Here is a 25,040-nt window from a genome sequence, read left to right as displayed (position 1 = left end):
TTGTGATCATATCTGAGATAACAGAACACGTGAAAAAATCCTACAAACTGAAATATTGCTGCTCAGCAGACACTTTCCTGTTCAGCTCACATATTTCCACAAGGTGGTTAGTTCTGGCGTTTTTCTACCAGGCCACATTTCATCCCACTTACTTCCTTTTCCTATTCTTAGGAATAGTTTATATCCAACTTGAGGCCCAAACAGCAAACAGGTCTAAGCAGACAGGCCGTCTATTCGAAAGAAAGGGCTTGTGAGGGGATGTTTAAAATGTGCGTCTTGCAAGTTGAGGAAAATAGGACTTGTGAGATAAGGGGAAATGAGAAGAGGACAATACTGTTGGTTGCGTAATACAGAACATAAACTCTAAACATAGCTGACCCCATTCCAACACTGACAGAAATCCGCAGCATATTACTGATGACTCCTTATCAACATTAAAATAAAAAAAAATTCCAAACACTAAAATAACTTGTCACCACTATAACTGTCATGGTTACATTATCAGTCATAAAGTTATAATCTTGTGACTTTATAACTTTTATTGAGGTTATTATAAAATTAGTCTTAGAAACATAAAGAAATTGTGATATATTTTCATGACAACTTCCAACTGCCTCCTGTTTTTACCCCTCAGAGGACTACATCATGTGAGTTAGCACTAATATAGTAACCACACATCTCAAGCCTCAGTCAACACAAGAGGCTCTTCATTAGGCTCAAAAGCACAGCAGGAAACCTACAGTCATCATCATCATCAGCATCTCCCATGACTCTCCTGATCTGTTAATTAATGAGCTCATTCTAATTATTCTTTAACCAGAAAGCACAGTATGCAGGACGGCCCAGGAGTGCTGCCTTCTTTGGTTCCTTAAATAAATCTGAATTTCTGAGGTCATTTGTGAAGTTCAACCCAAAAACAGATGAGACCTAGTCCTTTCCAGACAACAGCTCATTCCTCATAGCCTATATATTGTACGAGCAATCATAATACCAACAATAACACAAACTATTTAAAGTATATCTTGAATAATGTTTGTTTGGGATCTTTTTTAGTTCCTGAACCCAGCTCATTTGTCCAGGTTCGAAACAAACCATTTGAAATATTTTACTAAAAGTGAAACTACTATATTTTTTTCCAGCTTTCCTACTGTTGAAACATCTTTATAAATTATAGCAAATCTCAGCTCAATCAGATTTATTTGAACGTCATGAATGTGCCTTTCAATTTTTGTGCAAATATATAGAATTATAGGGATATATATATATATATATATATATATATATATATATATATATATATATATATATATACATATATATATATATATATATATATAGGGATTTTTATGACCACAGAGAGTCAGGACCTCGGTTTAACGTCTCATCTGATAGACAGTGCTGTTTTTACACTATAGTGTCCCCGTCACTATACTGGGGCATTAGGACCCACATAGACCACAGAGTGAGCACCCTCTGCTGGCTGCACTAATACCACTTCCAACCAGGCTTAACGCTGCTTAGCTTCAGTGGGACACCAGGCGGGAACTGCAGGGAAATATGGCTCTGGCAACATCCACTAATATTACAGATATGTTTACTGAATATAAAGGGAACAGGCCACCCATGGCTGGAACCAGGTTCAAGAAGAAGTAAGAGGTGCTCAAATTCTAGCCACCTAGAAAAACCAGACTGAAAACACATCTATTTAGCCTTGCATTTTCTGACTGAACATTATGCTGCACTCTACTGTTGAGCTATATCATTTCAGCTCTGTAACTTTTTGTAATTCTTTTTTTTATCTCCTGCTCATTTTAATGCATTTTTCTAATTTTTATTTCTTACTTTTATTTCTTATTCTTGTATATTATTTAAATACCTAGTATTTTCTTCATCATTTTTTATGTAAAGCACTTTGAGTTACCATTGTGTATGAAATGTGCTATATAAATAAACTTGCCTTGCCTTACTATATCTACTATAACATATTAAGGTTTGCTATACTACTCCGTACTGTTCTGTCCTATACTATCGTATGCCGTACTATACCACATCATACTAGACTATATTGAGCTATACTGTACTGACATGTACTAGGCTATACTATGCTATGCTATGCCATGCTATTGGAGCAGTATAGAATGAAAATAAGTGCACTCCTGAGTTATCCTAAGCACATAAAAATTTTCATCTGAATTTTGTGCCAAGAAAAAAATCATTGTTCTCCAATTTTCATGAAATTCATACCATGGTTTAGGGAGGTCCAGACAAACACAAGAGTGCATGTAGTGTCATGCTATCATGCTCCAGAGCTGAGACTGAGTGAATAAGTTTTGATGGAAGTATACCATACTCTACTACACTATACTATAACATTTCTATAAAGTATACTATTATATTGAATGTATTTTATCTACCATTACATACTATACAATACTAATTGAATTAACTATATCTATCTATTCTACTAAACACTACTATACTATACTATCTACTATACTATACTAACCTATGCCATGCTATACTACACTATGCTATCCTAAGAAACAAAAAAGAAGAAGAAGAAAAAGAAGTGAATCCTAAAAAAATAAGGTTTCTAAACACCTAAAATGTTTGCCATTTGTAAATCTGAGATTAAAAAAGCAGGGGGTTTGATTCCCTGCCACATCAAATATATGGCCTGAGTCAATGGGACAAATTATGTCTTACCTGAAATGAATTTAGAGGAGTGTCTGTCTGGAGTAATCCAATTGATAATGTGTGTCTTGTGTCTTGAATGTGTTTTGAATTTGTCTTGCCTGATTACATGTGATCAGAATTTCTGGTTAAGCCAATCCCCCAGTAGGTCATCCTTAAATGTATTTTGGGGACACATCAGGATGCATTCTACAAATCACATCTATTTGCATCCCTGATTATTCGTGCAAGTGATTTGAGTTATCGGATCACATTTTACACTAGTGCTGTCCACTTGTGATCAGATCACCCGAAACACACGCTATGGTTATGCCGTGTGTGAACGACTCGTCCGTTTCTTTCCCCCTACCTTTGCCGGAGGGGAGGAAGCAGTCCATGTCGACGCTGCTGCGTGAGTGTGAGACCGACAGGGTGCTGCTGGGCACGAGTCCCTCCTGAGGGGGTGAGCGCTCCGTGGTTCTCACCAAACACCAGCCAGGTCGATCGCTAGAGCGCTCCAACACCTCCACCGTCTGTCCTGAGTGCACGCTCAGCTCACACGCCGAACACGCAACAAAGTCCTGCAGCACCACTGTGTGTTCACAACCACCCGAGAGCTATAGTAAGGACAGAGGAGAGAAAAATCACAAAGATTACAAGATCATTGAAGCACACGATTTGTATAACAGACATTATCATAGAAATCGAAATGTAGATTTTTGATCCTTAATCAGCAAGCCAAAGGCTAGGAACATTTTTCTGAGACAAATTAAGTGTCATATCGCATCAAACCAGTGACTACAATTCCCATCCTGCACTGCGGCCTACAGACATGGCCAGCATGGACTGCAATTCCCAGAAAACTCACCTTCATTCTAATCACTCACAGTTTACAAGGTCCTTCCGTCTCTGTTGTTACCATGCCTTGATACCGTGTTTGTTTATTCTGGTTTTGACCTTGTTCTTGTTTATGACCTTGTCGCTTTGCCTTGCCTAGTTTGGACTGTTTGCCTGTTCGATTGACCCTTGTCTGCTTATATACCTTGATTTCTGCCTGATCCTTTGGACTATTGTATTAGACTACCTAACCTGCTCTTGCTTCCGTCTCAGCCTCCATTACGTGACAGAATACTTTGCCTGCAACACGGAAGCAGCAGGAGAGCGAGGAGAGTGTCACGCCAGAGCACATGGGGAGGTCTGACAACCATTCATGTCAGTCCAGTTTCCCCAGTGGACTGACACAGACCTCCCGGATCCGAATTATGGATTGTGTGATTATCCGAGGCAGTTCATGTTCCACTGCCAAATGTACTTTTCAAGCCTGGCAAACCCCAAGCCAGACAAAAGGCAGTGGCTCGGCTTCACTGTGTCCCGGCTTTATGGCCCAGCCTACCAATGGGCATAGCATCTGGCCAGTACAGGGTCCAGTACCCTCGCCCAAATAACTCAGTTTACGGAACTATTTTCAAAGGACTTTGGGAATACAGGGCAGAACTGCAGGCTGGATGAACTCTTGAGAGGAGTCAGCGTAGCGGCCAGAATGATCTGTTGTTCCACACTTACTATGAGTGGATCGACAGGGCGGCCTCCACAGCTCAGCTTCAGCCCCCAGCCGACAGGGAAGTGGTGGGGTGACACAGACCTGCAACACCGAAGGTTGCTGTAAAGAAGCTTAGCTACAGTGTCCCACCTGTAGTAAAGTTGGGATACCTGGATCATATTTCTGCTCTCAGGAATGTTTCAAGGGCAGCTGGCATGCCCACAAACGGCTTCACAAGAGAGCAAGTGCAGAACTCCAGCATGAGACCCACGAATTGGTCTCACCCGCTGAGCTCCAGTCGGAGGTCAATGTGGCGACCTCCTCCCTAGCGCTCCAACATGAGACGCATGAGCGGGTGTCATCTCCGGAGTTCAAGCATGAGGTCAACATGGCGACCTCACCCACAGAGCTCCAGCTGGAGACCAATGTGGCGACCTCCTTTCCAAAGCCTCAGTTGGAGGCCAACATGGTGACCTCCTCCCCAGAACTCCAGGACGAGACACATGAGGTTGTCTCATCTTCAGAGCTCCAGCATAAAGTCAAGTTCCTGTCCGAGGTCGAAGAGACGGCCTCCCAAGACACGTTCCTGTCCGAGGTCGAAGAGACGGCCTCCCAAGACTCGTCCCTGTCCGAGGTCGAAGAGACGGCCTCCCAAGAAATGTCCCTGTCCGAGGTCGACGAGGGGACCTCCCACGCCACGTTCCTGACCGAGGTCAACGAGGCGACCTCCCATGCCGAGTTCCAGTCCAAGGTCGAGGAGACGGCATCTCAGACCATGTTCACGCCCGAGTCTGCTAACGTGGAGAACCAAGTTCTACTCACGCCTGAGTCTACTGACGAGGACAACCATGTTTAGCCGGCAGAGTCAGTGAAGAATGACACTCGGAATGGTGAAGAATGACACTGCATTGGAACCTGAGGGGCTGTGTGAACATTTTGCCCAGAGGGCCAGGACCGCCGGGGGAGGGAGTGTATTTTTGCGCTTCGGGAGGGGGTTCTCTCTCATCACAGCAAACCAGTGACTACAATTTCCATCCTGCACTGCAGCCTACAGACATGGCCGCCATGGGCCGCAATTTCCAGAAAACTCACCTTCATTCTAATCACGCACACCTGCATCCAATTTACAGCACAATCACAACCACAGTTTAAAAGGACCTTCTATGCATTCACTCTTTGCGACGTATATGCTCAGTTGCCTTAAGTCTCTGTCGTTACCAAGCCTTGATACCGTGTTTGTCTATTCTGGTTTTGACCTTGTTCTCATTTATGACCTTGTCTCTTTGCCTTGCCTAGTTTGGACTGTTTGCCTGTTCGATTGACCCTTGTCTGCTTATATACCTTGATTTCTGCCTGATCCTTTGGACTATTCTATTAAACTACCTAACCTGCACTTGCTTCCTTCTCAGCCTTCATTACGTGACATTAAGGAAGAAACCTGTTTGAGGAACCAGACTATAATCCTTACAGTGGGATTATAAATCATTCAAGTATAAAAGTGTTTAATAGTAAAGAGAATCAGTACTAACTGAGTATAAGAGTATATTGTCAAGAAGCTTCCAGGGACTTATTTATAATCGCACTATCCGGTTTCACCCAGTTGAGGATGGGTTCCCTTTTGAGTCTGGTTCCTCTCAAGGTTTCTTCCTCATATCATCTCAGGGAGTTTTTCCTTGTCTCCGTCACCACCGGCTCACTCCTTAGGGACAAATTCACACATTTAAAATCTATATTCTGAATTTATATATTTCTGTAAAACTGATTTGGGACAATGTCCATCGTTAAAAGCGCTGTAGAAATAAAACTGAATTGAATTTCTGATAACAGCAGCAGTTCTTGGGCACAAATCTACAGTTTTGGGCAAGTCATATAAATAATTCAGACACATAATCTACAACACCATGATGAAATTTTGCGTGCTAAATTACCAATGGGATTAAGAGACAAAAAGTCAGGAGAAAAACTGAGGGAGCAGTTTAACCCAATGTTAAAGACTACACTGTTACTGTTACTACACTGTTACTAAATATCAATGTTCCCTAGTGTTCGAAAAGCCGCTCAGACATTATCAGGGCAATTCTGTGACAATTGATTGCACTATTTCTACCTCCATCCACATGCCCCTGGTAAAAAGGGAGATAGGCAAGAAAGATACCGGACACATACAAAGATACAGCCATTAATTATCCCATTAACATGTTTTATCCATTCTGTTTTTAAAGAACATTTTCCAAGTATGGTTACATGATATTGGGATAATAAATTTCAACAAAATAAACAAACTGCTCCTTAGCCTAAGGAAAAAGGGAGAAAATTCCAGTAATCCACAACTGAAATACATTTGGAAGTTTAGATGTCGAAAGTCGATTTCAAATTTTTACATTTTGCCCATTCTACCAATGTGCTCACGTATTCATGTATCATCCTCTAAAAATCAGAAGCAAATATGCCTCCAGGACTTTCTGTCTCTGTCTCAAGAGCTAACATTAGTCAAACTAAAAGGACATAGAAAATATTTCTAAACAAGTAGACCAACAGAAGCTAATACAGAAGGAACTAAATTGAACGAAATTGACAGAGGCATTGAGTGCTTGAACATTTCGCAGCCAGGGATCCCTTTAATGTAAAATAATTTTCTTTCAGTAATTATTCAATGTACATCAATGTACATCATATATATATATATATATATATATATATATATATATATACAATAATATAAAACAGACATTTTATTCAAATTGCTATTAGATTCAAGTTGACGTTATTTGACAATATTAAGCTACTTGTTTTTGTCACGTAGGGAGGGTTAGGACAGATGCAATTGCAGTTAAGAGTTTTAATAAAGATTATAATTGTTACGAAACAGGTCGGGAAGCAGAAGCAGATGCAGATCACTGTCTTTATTTTTACACAGCAGACAAAACACAGGAAACGCGATCTATACTGGACAAGATTAACGGGTTGAACATAGAACTGAAGTCAAGGCATGGAACAAGAATGGGACATGCAAACAGGACCGCTTAGCATGCGTAGCATATTCACCGTTACATTCAGGTTCAAATACTCATTCACGGATAATATTGCGCGAATACAGGCAGTGGTCAGGCGATTAGGCAAACAGGCTAGCACAGGTAAGGCATAAATCAACATCAAAGGCAAAGCAGAATCAAAACCAAAATAGACAAAACAATGGAACGGCTTGGTAATATACAGTGACTACGGCGAAGTATTACTGAACGTAATACTTCGCAATGGCTGTGTGTGTGAGAGTCTCTTAAGTAGTGTGGTGTGATAGAGAACAGGTCTGAGTGATTAGTCCTCAGAAGAAAGAGAAGTGTCTGTGTGTTCCAATGGGAGTTGTAGTTGTCCGCCATGTATGTAGTGGTGCATTCTGGGAAATGGCGTTATGAAGGTAAACCTAAGTGACCAGTCAAACAGCAAAATACCTATAAGAACTCAATAATAAATATCCTGACTTTAATAATGGTGGGCTGTGGTTTCAAAATCAGCGACATCAACCATGTGTTAATGCTTCATGTATTCCTGGACCGTTATTTGAGAACCACTGTTTTAAGATATTTACATAAATTAACTCAGCAAGTTAAAGAGAAAGCAGGAGGATGGGAGGATACAGAACATATCTGTGTGTGTACGTGTGTGTGTGTGTGTGTGTGTGTGTGTGTGTGTGTGTGTGTGTGTGTGTGTGATATAGCTGTTCCCTACTGTGACAGAAGCACATGACTCACCCTAGTCGAGTCATTAACACTACTGCTGTCAGCAGAAGAAGAGCAGGGATTGTGTATTTACAGCCTGACTCACACACACATACACACATTATCTCAACTGCAGATCAGGTTTAGATGCATGTAGAGTACACACACACACACACACACAAACACACACACACACACACACACACACACACACACTGTCGCCCTCTCTTTCTCTTTCTGGGTGCATGAATCACTCAGTGAGTAAAGTGAACATGGAAGTGCTCAGTTTTTACAGCTGTGCGTACTTCACCCTCTATAGCCAACTCTACCCCAACCTCTTTTCCTGCCCATCCCTAAAGTTGACCTTTGACCCCTGCCCCAGGATGTTGGCGCTGTATTAAAGCATTCTGTATTAAAGAATTCTGGGAGTTGTAACTGATCTGACTGAAGCTCAGTGATCGGCTCCCCAACCTCTGTTTCACATCAGCATGTGTATGAGCTGAGCAGGCATCACCGGCCCAGACCGGAAACACGCGGCTTACGTTAAGAAAAAAAATAAATTGCATATCAAAATATGACATACACCGCAATATATAAAATTGCTAACAAAAGAAAATATATTTTAATCTAGAGGTTAATAATACTCCAAGACAGGCTTAAATTTTTTTAGGAAAAATGAAAAAAGTGGTTCTAGACCAAAATATTAATAAATTAATCATTTACCATGTATTAGTAGTGTATTGGAATGTCACTATGTGTATCTGTGAAGTGGGTGTGGCCTAAACCACAATTTAAAAAAAAATTAAACAACCATGTGCTTGGAAACACTGGGGAAAACCCTCACAAGTAGAAATGTGTCAGCATGGAGTGTGAATTCTGGCTCTGATAGTTCCTCGACCTGAGCTTCATAACTTTTCAATTAGGAAAATTCATGATTGCTTAGCTATTATTTTTGTTTCTTCCTGCTTGCAATATTTTCTAACAAATATAGGTGGTTCTATTTCTCAAAGTCTAAATAAATCTCAAATCTGGAACCCTGACCAGGCAGTTACTAAGGATGGACACCGCATCCGTCAAAGAAACTCATGTTCCTTTTAACGAGTGTTTGTCCTGGGACAGGTTGCTCACATGAAAGTAACAACCTCGTGTGAAAGTATGTGACATCTCTAGTTTCAACACGATACCCTGTGTGGGTAAGTGTTCTACAAAAAACAGGAATAATATGCCTCCTATTCTTAGCTGTATTTGCATCTGTTTAGAACACATTATAAACAGTTTATTCTAAATAAAGTATTCATATTCGGTTACATTCTACGAGCACTGCTTTCTCTGGACAACAAAGCATTTTTCTGAGTTGCTCGACATAACAGCGTATGTACAATACTGTAAATCCATGTTTACTGTATTTTTCCATTCAAATCTGGGCTTTCTATATATGTAGTGTCTTTTTATTCTCTTGAAAGGTTTTGTGGGTGTGTTTGTGTGCCTACAAAAAAAAAAAAAACTCTAATCTGAATTCTACGAGAATCCCTCAAGAACATGTCAGAGTAACAGCAAAGAAAAAGTAGTGTGAGATGATGATGATGATGACAGGGAGGAAGAGGAGGAGGAGGAAGAGGAGGAGAGGAACACCCTCCTCAAGGGAGCACGCCTTGCTTCCCATTCTGAGTCTCCACATCTGGCCAGGAATTCCCACCATATGGAACACGGTGTCCTCCACATGAGCGAATTCTCAGAGGCATCAAAATGAAAGTAAAAACAACAAATCTAATAAACCAGACATACTCATAATGCATTGTTTGATATTGTTAGTATAGCATAGCCTCATATTCTACCATGGGTTCCTATAAGCGCAACCCTCAGCACTGGTTTTTAGGGTAAACCTGTTAGTGTTTTTTCTTCCTCTGCTGCATTTTACATAATGTTATGCTTGTATAAGTTGAGGTTATCAGAGTTTCAGACTTTAGGAATAAATCTAACTGGACAAACACTCTGAACTGAGCTGAGACAGCCACTCCCTCCTGAGCAAGAGAGAGAGAATACACTCCAAGAGTGAGCTCATGCTTAGTGCAACTCAAAACACACACTGAGCCACACCAACAGTCAAAGGTTTGCACACCTCTGCTCATAGAAGGTCTTCATTTATTACTATAATTATAATGAAGACATATTCAATTATACTGGGATCAAGAAAAGTTCAATAAACCAAAACTAGTGTATATATTTAATTCTTAACCATATTCCTAATTAAGCTTTGCACATTCTCAACACGTGCTTCCTCCGGGATGTGTAAAGCCAGCCAACTGCATCTTTTAAAACTTCTGCTAATGCTGTAGAGGAGAGTGCTTTTGGCCCTCCTCCGCATACACAAGCGCACAGATGACCACGATTGGCTAGTGTCAATGTGATTGACAGGTGAGAGCGTGTGCTCCCCACCCACAGAGCACGGTCATTTTTGCTCTCTAAACTCCTGGCCACAGATGTCTGTAGCATCATTGGCCCGATTGATCATCTTTTTGAGCAAAGATGGCTGACAAATTTTTTGGCCCACCTGTTCACACCTAGCATAGGCAATCCACCTACTAGAATGTTTTGGGAGGTCCAAGGAAGCCAGAGGAAACCCGGGTGGAGAGGAGAAGATGTGAAACTCGGCACAGACAGTAATTAGAGCTCAGGATCGAACAACGACAAACAATTTCTCACCTGTGATTACTAAACATCTTGAAGGGACAACCACAACGTAAAAGTGGCACTATATAATATTTAAATGTAGGAATTGTTTCTGTAAAATTCAGTATTAATGAGTGATAAAGTAGCAAGCGGTTAGGGTGTGAGGTTACAATGTGTCATTACAGTGTTATGACTTTTCACACACATATACACACGCATACACAGAGAGATGGAAATAAGTTCTCCTCCCTAAAAACACACAGAAGCCATACTGTTGTTTTGCCTAATCCTCCTTATACACTTCTCAATTCATTTTATACTCCACAACAGGTTAAAAAATATCCTGTATTTCTGCAATCTATCCTACAGACCCTCTTCTCCAAGAATGAACAAATTATGTAGAAATAAGGGCATTTCTATCTGAGAAATCAGAAAAAAATAGCTTGAAATTAAAAAAAAAAAAATTATATAAAGAAACTGTTTATAATAAAGCTGTATTATTAGTAAAACAAATGTCAGCGTTACTCACAGGTCTTGCGCCCTTTGGCTGTGTGAAGCTTCTCCACTTTGGCATGATACTGCCAGTGTCTCTCATCCAAATACCCAGCCTAAAACCAAAAACCCACAAAAATATCCCTGACTCTGAGTGGCTGTCTGTCTAGACTAAAAAGTGTAGCCACGCCCCCTTACCCAAACTTCTCTGTGCACGGTAATGAGCTGCTGATGTGCTGGGTTAACTTTGCACAACTAAGACTGAGGTCTAAAGCTGAGTGTAGTCCTGCCTGAGCGAGCGAGAGAGAGAGAGAGAGAGAGAGAGAGAGAGAGAGAGAGAGAGAGAGAGAGAGAGAGATGTTGCTTGATTACATGCAAAGAGCCTGAGGTCAAACAGCATATGTGGGTGTGTATGGTCTGATTGGGTAATAACAGTATGTGGATTCAGCCACACACTCTCTCGTTCTCTCTCTCTCTCTCTCTCTCTCTCTCTCTCACACACACAGACACACACACACACACACACACACACACACACACACACAAGTTTTAATACTGTTCATATGACCATAACGGTTACACTGACTAAGACATATATACTTCCGAAAACCTTGAGGAGAGTGTAATTTGGTGGTACTCGTGGGCAGGGCTAACAATAGTATGCACAAACCTGATTGGTTTCGCACCCTATGTCTCACAACATACATACAAATAAATTAATTATTCAGGTATTTTAATTCGTCAATGATCTCCTAACTACGTTTTTATTTTTTGGTAATTTTTTGTTTTGTTTTGTTTTGTTACGATGATGTTTTTTTGTCCTGTCATTAAATTCTCAGGTTTTGTTGGCAGGTCCACAGACTATTTCTGCTTAATTTCATAGGATTTACTAAATAATTTGTAGTATTCATTCATAGTAGTTACTGAAAATATGCTTTAGGATGAAGCTGGCAGTTTAAGAGTTGAAATCCTTTCTGCATCAGTAATTTTGTTACAGTCAAAATCAACTGGCTAATGATACCAATGATAACAGTGTTAATTCATTTAATACAGCCGTGTAAATGCGCATTGAACCGACGATGTGGTTGCTCTTACTGTCGTCACTGTGGATGTTCCGGCGTCTCGAGTTGGTATAAAATAAACTCGGCCTACCAACCTGAAATTATGTTGCTTCCTGTTTGGACTGGTTCTTGTTTTTCACTGTGCAAACTGTGCTGCAAGGAAATTCACAGTGACACCACTGTCCAACAAAATGGCCAAATGTCTGGAAAAATATGTCAGTGTTTTTTTTTTTTATTCCTAGCGCTGCAGTGTGGTGTCCAATGCAGCCGCCCACACATGCAGCAAAACCCAAAGCCATAATGCCATCTGTGCTCAGGATACTTAGCGTTACTGTAAGGTGGGTGAAAAAGAGGACAGACAGAAAGGACAAAAGACCGAAACAGACTCACAGGACTAGTGGGAAGAAGTTGTGTATCGCAGCGGGGCAAACTAATTTGCATATTTATTGCATGATCACTAGCATATCAAAACGTGTTACAGGAAGAAGGAACATTTTCTGAAGACACTTCGAAAAGAACAGAATCGAACAGAATAGAGAATTACAGATTTAGATTTAAACTTATAATAAATGTATAGATAGAAGTAATTACTGGTAATGAAGACATTACACCATGAACAGACTATTTACTTAATCACAAAAATAACAAAATTCTATTGTTTCAATCAAGAACATGGACAAATTGTAGCAGTAGTAGCAAGGATTCAGGAAATGACTCACTTTAATTGCTGCAATTATCATCAGCAATAAGTTTAAAGCCAAGAAGAGAGAAGTGTGTAGGTGGGACAAACAATGGGATCAGGGATTGGTCGTCGGGAACAATGGTGATCAGGGATTGGTCGTCGGGAACAATGGTGATCAGGGAGGGATTGGTTGTTAGGAACAATGGTGATCAGGGTTTGGTCGTTGGGAACATTAGTAATCAGTGATTGGTCAATGGGAAGAATGTCATCAAGGATTGGTTGTTAAAAACAATGGTGGTCAGGGGTTGGTCGTTGGAAACAATGGCGATTAATGATTAGTTGTTAGGAACAATGGTGATCAGGGATTGGTTGTTAAGAACAATGGTGACCAGGGATTGTTCTTAGGAACAATGGTGATCAGGGATTGGTTGTTGGGAACAATGGTGATCAGGGATTGGTTGTTGGTAACAATGGTGATTGGTTATAGGAATATTAGTGAACAGTGGTTGGTCGTTGGAAACAATGATGATTAATGACTGGTTGTTAGGAGCAGTGGTGATCAGGGATTGCTGTTAGGAACAATGGTGATCTGGGATTGGTCATTGGGAACAACATAAACAGGACAGCCACATATCGAATCGTTAATATCTGCTCAAAAAATCGCTATACTTGTCACTAGGGTCTTTTTTATAAAAACTTTTTTTTGCCAACTTTTCAGGCTCTGAAAAGTTGGCAACACTGGCTGCTTTCACACTTGTCATGCTTCTATTACCAGTCCTGGATAGTATTGGCTAGCTAACTAGCCTAGCTTGCTGTCTCAGATTTATTTTATACATCAGTAATAAAGTTTAAATAAGGGGGCATAAAAGCCACAGTTAAAGTGAGACGTCAAATCACGTACCAGTGACCTTCCCAAAAATAGACGTGATTTTTTAGTTACTTTTCAAACTCGGAATATTTGCAATGGAACATTTATTTAACATAAATCTCCTTATATTCACTCACTAGCAAGATTAATATCTTCACTGGCACGTCTGTTTCACTTGCTTGGTGATACTTCTGCCGGAGTGAAATCACACCACTGCATTTATCTCAGATCAGACAGAGCTTTTCCACAGGAGCGTACTGAGCAGAAACAGGGCTGAGTCACTGAGATCAAGTGGGACGAAGCAGCAAAAGACAAAAAAACAAACAAACCCAGAAGTGAAGAAAGTTGAATGCCAAACTGTGATTCATGCTGTATGCAATAATAAGGTTTTTTTTTGTACACTACTGGGGACAAACATGCTAGTGTTTGCGAGGATGCTGTCCAAAATCCCAATTACACAAACCACTAAATATATATTATAATACAAAGAAATATGTTTGTGTGCTATTTTAATACCATATGGCCAATAACAGAAAAGAAAGAACTGTACTTTGCATAAAACATAAGAATTCACTAGGAGAAAACTGTATTACCCTACTGTGTGGATTATAGACACACCCTAACATCGAAACCAAACCACACACACACACATACAGTATATATACACACACATACAGGTCCATTAACACACTGTACCATAATGGGAGAGGGTAATTTTTTCCATCTCCTTCCTCTCTACACACACCACTGATGACCTGTTTCTCCACCCAGTTTAATGTTGCTTACTCAGACACAGGCCCTTTTGTCCCAAATTCATCCATTTTCCATACTGCTTATTTACATTTTATGGCATTTGGCAGATGTTTATTGCATTTATAAATCTGAGCAATTGAGGGCCAAACAGTGGTGGCGTGGCAGTGCTGGGGTTTGAACTCACGACCTTCCGATCAGTAGCCTAACGTCTTAACCACCGAGTTAACACTGCCCACACAGGGTCATGGGGGAGCCTATCCCAGGGAACTCACGGGACACCCTGGATGGGGTGCCAACCTATCGCAGGGTACAATTGCACACACACACTCACACACCCATTTACACACTACAGACAATTTGGGAATGCCAATCAGCCTACAACGCATGTCTTTGGACAGGATAAGGAAACCAGAGTGCCCAGAGGAAACCCCGAAGCACAGGGAGAACATTCAAGCTTCGTGCACACAGGACGGAGACAGGATTTGAACCCCCAGCCCTGGAGGTGCGACGCAAGCGTGCTAACAACTAAGCCACCACAAATTTGATCTTGCGCTGAGACGTTAATATTACGAATACTACAATTACATGCATTTGTATTCAGATCTCGGAATTTAACACAGATTTGAGAGCTGCTCAGATATTATACTCTACAGCGACTCCAGGTACAAGTAAACAACAACGCATATAAAGCAGGTTAAAGCTTTATCAGCTAATTTCCGGAGTAAGGTGACATACTGTACTATCAATCAAAATGTACTTACAGTGTTGGGCAAATCATGACAAAGAGGAATCATAGCTGTAGACATGTAAACTGGGGACTCTAATAATCATAAAGTGTTAGAAGGAGCAGGCAGGGGTGTCAAACATACGGCCTGCGGTACTAATGACCAAATTAATTTTGAGTTCTTTAAAAAAAAAAAGTTATAGTCTCTGTTATTCCATTAGAGAAAAAAATAGAGCAATAAATTCAGGGTCATAAACACAGCTACTGACAATAAGTCTTAATGATGTGTAATTCTTCATTAGCAAGGTACAAATTTGACACTATTACCATGTCTCTTTCGAATTTCAAGGTTTCGCAGCAACCAGGGTGAATAACTTATGCGTTCGCTCGTTTTTTTCTTTGCACCTATTTGAAAACATTTAAGAGGTGTTGCTGATGTGTTAGTTCTCACTAAACTCAATAACGTGGCCCGTTATCTAAAATGAATCTGACACCCCTGGTTAACGTGCTGTCTCTCACCACATCAAATATTAAAAAACTGTATGAGACATGATTTACATTTACATCAACAGAGCTCACATGAACCAAAGGTATTGGATCTTCTGAGCTCCCACAGAATTGATCCCCCTTTGAAAAAAAAACGTTAAACTTATTTTTTTCCATCTGCTTGTGAAGAACTTGTTCTTGCTCAAATGTTTATAATCACTGCGCTCTCTAAACAGTTACAGTCACAAAGAATGCCTCACATCGAGGACGGCTGCAGTCCTACCTTGTCACTGTCCACTGTGTTTTGGGAGGTGCGGGATGCGATGGAGATCGTGTCCGGCTGGCTGCTGGCGTCACCCTGACTGTCTGCGTCTTCAGTGGTTTCCCTAAATAATGACATGTAAAATACAAGCATGATCAACACCAATAAATGAAAAAATAAATAAACACAGTAAGGCTTTATTCATTGATTATATGACTTCGAAAATCAGATAAAAAAGAGAAATATGGAGTAGAGAGAGACAAGAAGGGCCAGATTTAAAAACAAAAAACAAAACAAAAGTTAGTTCAGGGGAATAAAGCAGGAGTTAAAGGGATTATATTAGGGACCTCTTGCTGACACTGCGCTGTCTGGATGGAGTTTTAGGGAGGTGGATGGGCTCCTTCAGGGCCCCCTTAAGGTGCACTGTACGCTCCTGGATTACTTCTCTGATATTCCGGATCCACTCTTGCTTCACCTCCATACTGGACGCCTACAGGAAAAGTGCACGAGGAAGTCCAACAGTGAGTGCACAGGCTACAGCTACAGGCAACGTAGCTTAACACAAGCAAAATACACTTTTGAACTTCTAACACAACGTTTACCTTCAGGATGGTTTTGCTGTCTGATGTCGGGGTGCGTCCGGCCCACAGAGCGAATTTACACGGGTCTCCCTCGATGTGCTCCGTCACTCCCAACTCAGAAGTCTGTAAGAGCATTAACAGTGACAGGAAAGTGACATTAAAAATAGAATTAAGTGAAAAATAAAAATCTGAATTTTATCAATTAATGTGGCCAGGTGTTCTTGAGGCATTCATAAAAAATATATATATATATAAATAACAACTCCGTTGCTTTGACCTACAATAAGATTTTAAAAAATACAGCAACAGAGTTAAACATATTTACAGTCTATAATCAACTTTATGTAAAGACAACGTACATACTTTATGTCCCAAAGTATTTTGTTCCTCTTATACTGAAATATCATAGTTTTTATTCATTCAGGAATGACTTATACTTCCATCCATCCATCCATTTTCTGTACCGGTTATCCGGGGGAGCCTGGAGCCTATTATGGGGAACTCGGGGCACAAGACGGGGGACAAAGTAGAACGGGGTGCCAACCCAGGGCACAATCGCACACACATTCACACAGTATGGACAAAATGGAAATGCCAATCAGTCTACAAAGCATTGGAGTCTTTGGACTGCTGGAGGAAACCGGAGTACCTGGAGGAAACCCCTGAAGTACGGGGAGAACATGCAAACTCCGCGCACAGAGGGTGGACGTGGGGTTGGAACCCCCAACTATGTAATGTTGTGGAACATCCACAAAACAAGTTGATTCCTATTATACTTTACATTATAGCAGCTATAAAAATGCGCTCCTTCACCAGCTTCTCTTTTTTCTCTCTCCAGAAGTTAATGAGGCAAAAAAACAAAACAAACTGGGAACAGTCTTCAGGAACAGGAAGTGTTTCTCGAAGACTTTCCAGTGGACTGTTACAAAAAAAAAGCATGGATACTGGAGACTCCTTCCAGTCTCCTTCCAGAAAACTTAAAATATCATGTTACTACATGCATGATAACATATTTTAACAATGCTGATGATCTGAATTTGAGCCAGAACTCCTGTCGACACCTTCTGACCAATAAGAATCAAGAATTCAACAGCTGTGGTATAACGTCAAACATTTGATTCTCTGCACAACCTACCAGCAATTTGCTCTTATAGACGTATTTTGTGCGTCCAGACGAGTCCTTCATCTCTTTGCTGAACACCAGCGAGATCTCGAAGAGGAAAAGGTGACGATCTCGGCCTTTGCGTATCAAAGATTTGGGGTCCCAAACCTGGAATGTGTCCTGTAGTATCAGCTCACCCTGAACAGCCAGGTTCTCATCAAAACCTGGAATCCATAAGGACGTTGTGGAGGTTAGAACTAGAATCAGCGAAGGTGTAAATGAGATCAGACTGACAATCAGACACAAAGATCAGAAAATGATATGGGAGTAACATTAAAATCTACTTAATTCCAAACTGGCAGTGCGTTTTCATGCTATATTTTATGTTTATATTGCTATGGAGTTAAATGTGGAAAACTGTAAGCTCTTACCCTCCAGCATGCTCACATGCATAGCATCGTTGGCTCGTTTAGGCACACTCAACATCACCTCTAACCCTTCCTTAATCTCCCCCTTACCCTCTTCACAACAAGTCAACAACTCCTGTTAACACACACACACACATATACACACATAACACATTTAAAACACATCATTCTGAGCATAGCCTGTTAATTGCCAGTAATACTGAAGTTTCACGCTCTACCTTAAGCAGCAGCTGGTACTTTGTGATTCTCTGCACAGGTTTGATGAGGTACGAGGAGATGGAGTTGGCCAGCCCATGCCTTTTCTGGATCTCCTAAAAAAACAAACAAAACCCCCCAACCACACAAACACACACACACACACATCAGCACCATTAGAAGTATATTTATCAAATCACAGTGAAATTCTTATCTTCGCATATCCCAGCTTGTTAAGCCGTGTCACACTGTAGGAACTGAGATCTCAGTCATTAATGTCAGACTGTATGACAGTCAAGACGGGAAAAACAGAAGCATGCAAGAAGACTGTACGGAGTAGGAGAAGCCACACTGCAGGACTGTGCCTCAAATCTTCTGACACTGCCAGAATTTAATCAGAGGAAAAATTTGAACACAACAATCGTTAATCGGCTTTCGGGGAACATGTCAAACTAGCAATCAAAGATTACAGATTTTAGCCTAGGATTATAGGAATCTTTTAGGATACTCAAAATTTGTCTCAGACGACCAAATCGTGGCCAAAATTGTACAGCGTGAACCCGGCTTTAGGAAGCAGGGGTCAGATCGCAGAGTCAGCCATGATACAGCGCCCCAGGAGCAGATACGGGTAAGGCCTTGCTCATGGGCCCAACAGTGGCAGCTTGAACCCACAACTTTCTGAACAGTAACCCAGAGCCTTAACTATTAGCACTGAAATTGGAGATACCAAGCATCAGTTTCACCCAAAACTAGAAAATAAAAAAAAAAAAAAAAAAAACATTTCAATCAATCAATAAATCAACAAACAACAAAAAAAATTTGAAAAAAAAGAAATAGACAGAAAACAGGGAAAACAATTCTTCGACCATAAAAGAATGGCTAAAAACGTCAAATAAACATTTTTTACTTACTATTTAATCAATAATACACTGAATCAAAGGAAATCAAAGAGGCACAGTGTCATATCACAGCAAACCAGTGACTACATTTCCCATCCTGCACTGCGGCCTACAAACATGGCCGCCATGGACCGCAATTCCCAGAACACTCACATTAATTCTAATCACCACACCTGCATCGAATTCACAGCACTCACAACCACAGTATAAAGAGACTGTTTGAACACAATGACTTTGCGAAGTATTGAGTGTTATCACCGTACCAAACGTTTGTACCCTGTTCCTCGTTTTGTTTCATGTTCGTTGATCTTGCTTCTTGTTTCTCGTTCTCGAGTCTTGCCTTGCCCTGTTTATGCCTGTTTGCCAATCTCCTGACCCATTGCCTGTTTCTTGACCTCGCTATTGTCTCCTGTTTTGGAGTTGTCTGACTGTCTCTCTCTAAATAAACTCTTATCTGCATTTGCATCCGTCCTAACCTCCATTACGTGGCTCTCATGACACACAGGGGAAAAAAAATTAAAACAGGCTACTTTTTCTGCTTTCATACTTCTAATCACATTTCTAACAACAGTCTTTTGCTTAAATGAGTGGCAACACCGCTGAAAAAATGAGTGTTACTGTTTTAAGAAGCACAATATGTATTTTTTTTAAAAAGCACCAAAAAATCCCTAAGCACTATTTCTGTATTCTAGCGACAATGTGTTTTAAGCCACAATTAATTAAAAAAAAAAATTGGACAAAAAATGATTTCATAATGACCCTTACATCCTGTTTGGGTAATTCCTCTTATTACACTTTTTGTACAAGTGCTAAAATTTGGTCTAAGATAAAGTCAAGGCAAAAGGGATGAACAGATTGGATCACAGGAAGCGCTCTGCTGCCATCTAACTGTGAACTTAATCCTCAGATCAGTTAGAGTCTTTCCCTAAACAAGAAAAAAGAAACTCACGTCGAAGAAGCGTCCAGCTTGACCCTGAATCAGCTGGCTGGAGTCTGGCTTGTTTTTGCAGTAGGTGACATACATGTGGAACTTATCAGCCTGAAGAAAAAAAAACCCAGGAAAGAAATAGTAACTGTAATTTTCTTGTCATAAAACTAATACTAAAATTCAAATTGCACTGCAAATGAAGTAATGTTTATGCTACAGTACCAAGCAGGACTAAAAGGAAGACTGATAGGACATTATGTAAGGAATAATCCACTTGGAGGCATTATTATTATTATTATTATTTTCCAATTACAGAATGCCCTAATTGTTTTATTTCACTAATACCACAGCGATTTGCCAATACAACAATTTTTTATTAAATAAACAATGACAAATCATACTTTTATCCATTTATAGTTACATTAATCCGTTGTTCCCTTACCAACCTTACTCTTTATTTTTAACTTAAAATTATTGAGACAAAAAAATGCAGTGTGTCATGTTACCAAGAAAGTTTTATGACCTGAACACTTTCACCAGGTCTAAAATTTAATGACGGCTACAAAGTACTGACACCAGAGACTCCTTCCATATATATTACATAAATATGTCCTCACAGAAAATTCACCATATTGTTTAGATTTTTCTCCTATTTCAATAATATTAATTTATTATTCATTTTAGAACACTTTGTGATTTAGGAATTACTAGAGAAACAATAGCGCATTAAAACAATCTTGAAACTGGAATTACTGTCAAAGCTGCTGTTACTGACAATGTTATTAAAACTAATCAACACCTCTTGACAATCAGAATTCACATTGACAGAATTAACATTTCTAGGGTGTAAAAGTATATTAGATAGGACAACATAAGTAATATAATTTCTTACCCAAGTAACGAAACAATGGCCAACATCCTCAGGAAGCTGTTCATAATTCTCCAGCTCTTTCAGAAAAATGCTACAAACAATGGTAGTAAATGTTTTGTTTATTTTCATAACTACTTAGGAAATCAAATAAAAATAAGAACAGCTAAACACTTTCCAAGCTATAAACCCATAATATTAAATATAGGGTATGCGATATACTTGTTATGGAAATCGTAGATCTCCTGAATGTTCCCAAAGATGACATGCTCCTTATTGGCGATTCCCTGTGGGATCTCATCCATGCCACTGGTCATCTCCCACAAGAATGTCTGTCAAAGGAACGAAGACACGAGAAGTCGGTTCGAAAAAACAGATGATTAACCCAAATCCAGGCACTAAGATCTTCTGTTTAAATTATAAGTATGGAAATAAAACACTTCAGGGGCATGAAGTTAGAGGAAAATAATCAGCATCTGGGTTGTGTGATGTGGCTCAACATAAAGTGGAGATTCACCCCTTCTTATACCACAGCAATCTGACAACACTAACAGTTTATTTATTTATTTATTTATTAAAGAACAACAAGTCATACTTTTTATCCATTTATAGTTACATTCACTGATGTATAAAGTTCTCGCTATAATTTAGTTCCTATTATCACTTATGTTCCAGCAGGTATAAACAGCTTTTCCATCACCAGTCTCTTTCTTGAAAAAAGTGCTACCACTGGAGACTAGTACCAAAAATGGTAAATGTCAGTCTGTCATTTAACATGCATTATTATAAGCTTACGATTTGCCTTGGAGCCAGAACTACTGAGCTGCTGTCATAGAAAATGAATCAACACCATCTGACCAATCAGAATTCGAGAACAGTGCTATGGCGTAACGTGTAAAGTCAGCCCGATATGACATGAAATCCATACAATTAAACACACCATAATTAGAATTCAATATTTTTGGACGGTCTGTACAAAAAGCACACCTCGAGACACTCCTGCAGATCTCTGACGTACGCTCTCTCAGTCTGCAGCAGCTCTGCCATGATGTACCTGCAGCAGAGAGAAAGTTTCATTGAGTTCCGCAAAAAACACTCTGTACTTTGAAATATTGATCAGAGAAAGCTTTTCCTCCAGGAACTAGTTGCCAAGAAATGTGTGGTAACAAGCTGGACTGAGAGCACACACTGTCTGGAACTGATTCGGAAAAGGAAGTATAAAACTGAACGACTGTATTTGATGCGTTCACTATTTTAGCTCACTCTTTCTTCCTGGCCGATTTTTTCTTCTCTTCGTTGACTTCGTGGTTGGGGTCGTTGAGGTTGACCTCCGGGTCGGAGTGGGTCAGGCTGGCGGGGATAATGTCCAACTCCAGATCTTTATAGTCCTGTCAGAGACAACACAGTGTGCTGCGATACACTGCTGTTAAAAAAACTTGTATTAAACGATCTTAGAAATGTAATAAAACCAACATAAAGGGGTCAAAACAAAAGAAAAGGAGAAACCCTGAATACTGGAAACAGAAAGTCACTAAGAAGAGGAGGATAATGATATGATAATGTGGTTTATGTTAAAGTGACTCACTCTTGCAGGAACCATAATACTAACTACTAAGGTAGCACACTGACATTAGCCAATCAATAGATATTCCACTGGGAATGTAATTTTGTCTATTGGTTCAACGTTGGCCCTCAAGTCCAACAGACTTTCAGTCACTTTTAAGTCCACCTTGTAATTGGCACCCTACATTTATCCAATGGATTGACTGACATTGGGCCAGTGTTTGCAGGGTTGTTATGAAAAGTGTGCCTTTGTCAACATTGGGCCAATGTTGGGTAGGGCTCTTGTGAAAAGTGCTCTTTTGCCAACATTAGCCCAATGTTGTTTAGGGAGGGCCACCCAAAATGGACACTGGGCCAGCTTCAGATTGTTCCTGGTTTTCCTTCATTATTAAGCCACAATTGCTTTTTTTGTACGCACTATTCCTTTATCCAGAAAGGCCGTAGGTGAAGACGAGCTCCTCACCTCCGAGCACAGTCCCAGCGCTCGGTCCAGACTAGAGCGGTACTGGCCCATGCGCTGAGAGAAGTCCCGGTAGCGCCTGTCCACGGTGGACACCCACCGCTTCAGCTCAGCCACATGGACATGGCCCTTCTCCACCAGACTGCCAGCAAGCTGGATCAACAGCTTCACCCTCTCCTGGGTTTGCTGGAGGTGACATTAGACTGTACTTAGAGAGTTGATTGAAACAGTAGAAAGACATTTACACCATGAAAATCTGATTGGATGGAAGAAAATCCACTCAATCAATCAATATCAATATACAGTATAAATATATATATATATATATATATATATATATATATATATATATATATATATATATATATATATATATATATATATATATATGTGTGTGTGTGTGTGTTTGAAAGACTATAGGCTTATAAAGTACTAAATTAGCAAAAGGGCTGTTTTCTGTTGATTTAAAACATATTTCTCCTAAATCTGAGAAATAATCAGGTAGAAAGCACATGGTTTTCTATCAGCTTCACCTAAGAGTAGAACATTGACAGTTATTTTATCAAATCTCAATGTACCTTTGCAGAGACACGAAATTCCTCATAGTCCTTGAGTAGTCCCTGAGTTTTCTCTGTGGTTTCACCTGGAGATGTGTGTGTGGACAAATACTGCTCACCAGTGTCCTGCAACCAGTCCAGTGCCTGAGTATGAAAACAGGGAGAGAAGAAGAAGAAGTAAGACGATGGCTTGTTATGGACTATATACTGTGTTGTTATAGGAAAATGATGTAGCCCGACACAAAGTTATTATTTGTCATAATGACTACAGTTATCTAAAGCTAGAAGGTCTGAGTTAAATTTTTATGTATTTTGTCACTTTTTGTCCATCTTAAAAATGATATTTAATGATTATTACCCGATTATGTTTTGTCAAAGACACATTATAGCAAAAAGTTTTCAAAAAACTTTCGGTGAACAGTAGCTAGTGTGTAGCTGTCTGTCACTGAGATCACTGGCTTCTTTAATACAAATCGAAGCCACAGTTAACACTACAAGCGTCCTTTAGGTCAGCAAAAATCTCCTCTTCACCTGCTTGACATGGCGTTCAAACAGCACATACTGCTGACACTGGTCCAAGCGCTTTTTCTTCTGCGTCCAGAAATGCAGGACACGATTCTCTCTCTGGAGCAGTTCACTCAGGATGGCTATCACAACACAAACACACACACACATTATAATACACGGAAAGACATGCATATACTGTATGAAATCAGGCTTATTTAAAGGAAACGTGCAGGCAGGCTGTGGGATATTTCAGGCAAGCTTTGGTGACCGACCTTTAACCTGTGTCTCAGGTGCTCGGTTGTGGCTGGTGACCCCTGACATGCTCACGTTATTGCGGTGGATGTACTTCAGAAAGACCTCGGCATTCCGGCGGGCTAGAGTGCAGGCCTGCACGCAAACCGACACACGACTGTCTGACATATATAGAGTGAACTTCACGGGTCTGCTGTAGGTCTACTTTAATGGACTGCTTTTTTTCTGCACACAACCCACATGGCTTTATTCACATGCAGCGTGTACCCCGAATGCTAGTATTTGAAACAAGGGTTCTTTTTATTTTTTACATAGATTTTTCCCCCATTTTCACCCCACTTTGGTCTTGCCAACTACCGCTCTCTCACCTAGCTAACTAGCTAACAGCTATACCAACTGGGGAGGGTGGCGTAAACACGTGTTTCCTTCGAGACATGCATCACAGGGCAGCGTAACACACTCGGAGGAAAGAGCTATCTGTCCTCTTCTGCATACATGAGCTCACATATGCCTGTGATTGGCTAGTGTTGCTCCGATTGACAAGAGTACACTACCCCTCCCTTGCAGAGGGCACGGACAATTTTTCTCTCTAGACTCCTGCCCACCGATGGGCGAATGCTTTACTGGTGAGTCCCTTGGGAGCGGAAAAAGGAGTCAATTTGACAACAAAAAAAACAGGTGAAGCTTATAAAGCAAAGATGCCTTCACAAATAATTCAATGAAATGAAAATTTTCAAACAAAAGGAATCAGAAAAAGAACTATTGAGCAGTAA

General features: G+C 40.2%; 1 protein-coding gene across 2 annotated transcripts in view; it reads right to left on the bottom strand.

The window, feature by feature from the left end:
• Positions 1–25,040, bottom strand: part of kalrnb (kalirin RhoGEF kinase b) — an 86,937-nt gene that overhangs the window by 16,120 nt on the left and 45,777 nt on the right. Inside the window, exons 19-34 of one of the 2 annotated variants that reach the window (XM_053684135.1) lie at positions 24,288–24,402; positions 24,040–24,155; positions 23,530–23,652; positions 22,955–23,137; positions 22,192–22,316; positions 21,916–21,982; positions 21,151–21,260; positions 20,953–21,022; positions 20,082–20,171; positions 18,257–18,349; positions 18,042–18,153; positions 17,644–17,834; positions 16,530–16,631; positions 16,275–16,417; positions 15,949–16,051; positions 3,044–3,290 (exon numbers count right to left, since the gene is read on the bottom strand). In XM_053684135.1, coding sequence (XP_053540110.1) covers positions 3,044–3,290; positions 15,949–16,051; positions 16,275–16,417; positions 16,530–16,631; positions 17,644–17,834; positions 18,042–18,153; positions 18,257–18,349; positions 20,082–20,171; positions 20,953–21,022; positions 21,151–21,260; positions 21,916–21,982; positions 22,192–22,316; positions 22,955–23,137; positions 23,530–23,652; positions 24,040–24,155; positions 24,288–24,402 — 1,990 coding nt within the window. Of the gene's footprint in view, positions 1–3,043; positions 3,291–11,128; positions 11,347–15,948; positions 16,052–16,274; positions 16,418–16,529; positions 16,632–17,643; positions 17,835–18,041; positions 18,154–18,256; positions 18,350–20,081; positions 20,172–20,952; positions 21,023–21,150; positions 21,261–21,915; positions 21,983–22,191; positions 22,317–22,954; positions 23,138–23,529; positions 23,653–24,039; positions 24,156–24,287; positions 24,403–25,040 lie in introns of those variants that run through there. The other variant, XM_053684136.1, reaches the window with a different exon arrangement.

This window comes from Ictalurus punctatus, chromosome 12 (assembly GCF_001660625.3).
Source record: "Ictalurus punctatus breed USDA103 chromosome 12, Coco_2.0, whole genome shotgun sequence".
NCBI classification, from domain to species: domain Eukaryota; kingdom Metazoa; phylum Chordata; class Actinopteri; order Siluriformes; family Ictaluridae; genus Ictalurus; species Ictalurus punctatus.
The sequence above is the reverse complement of the archived record's forward strand: the minus strand, read 5'-3'. Positions and strand labels throughout refer to the sequence as shown.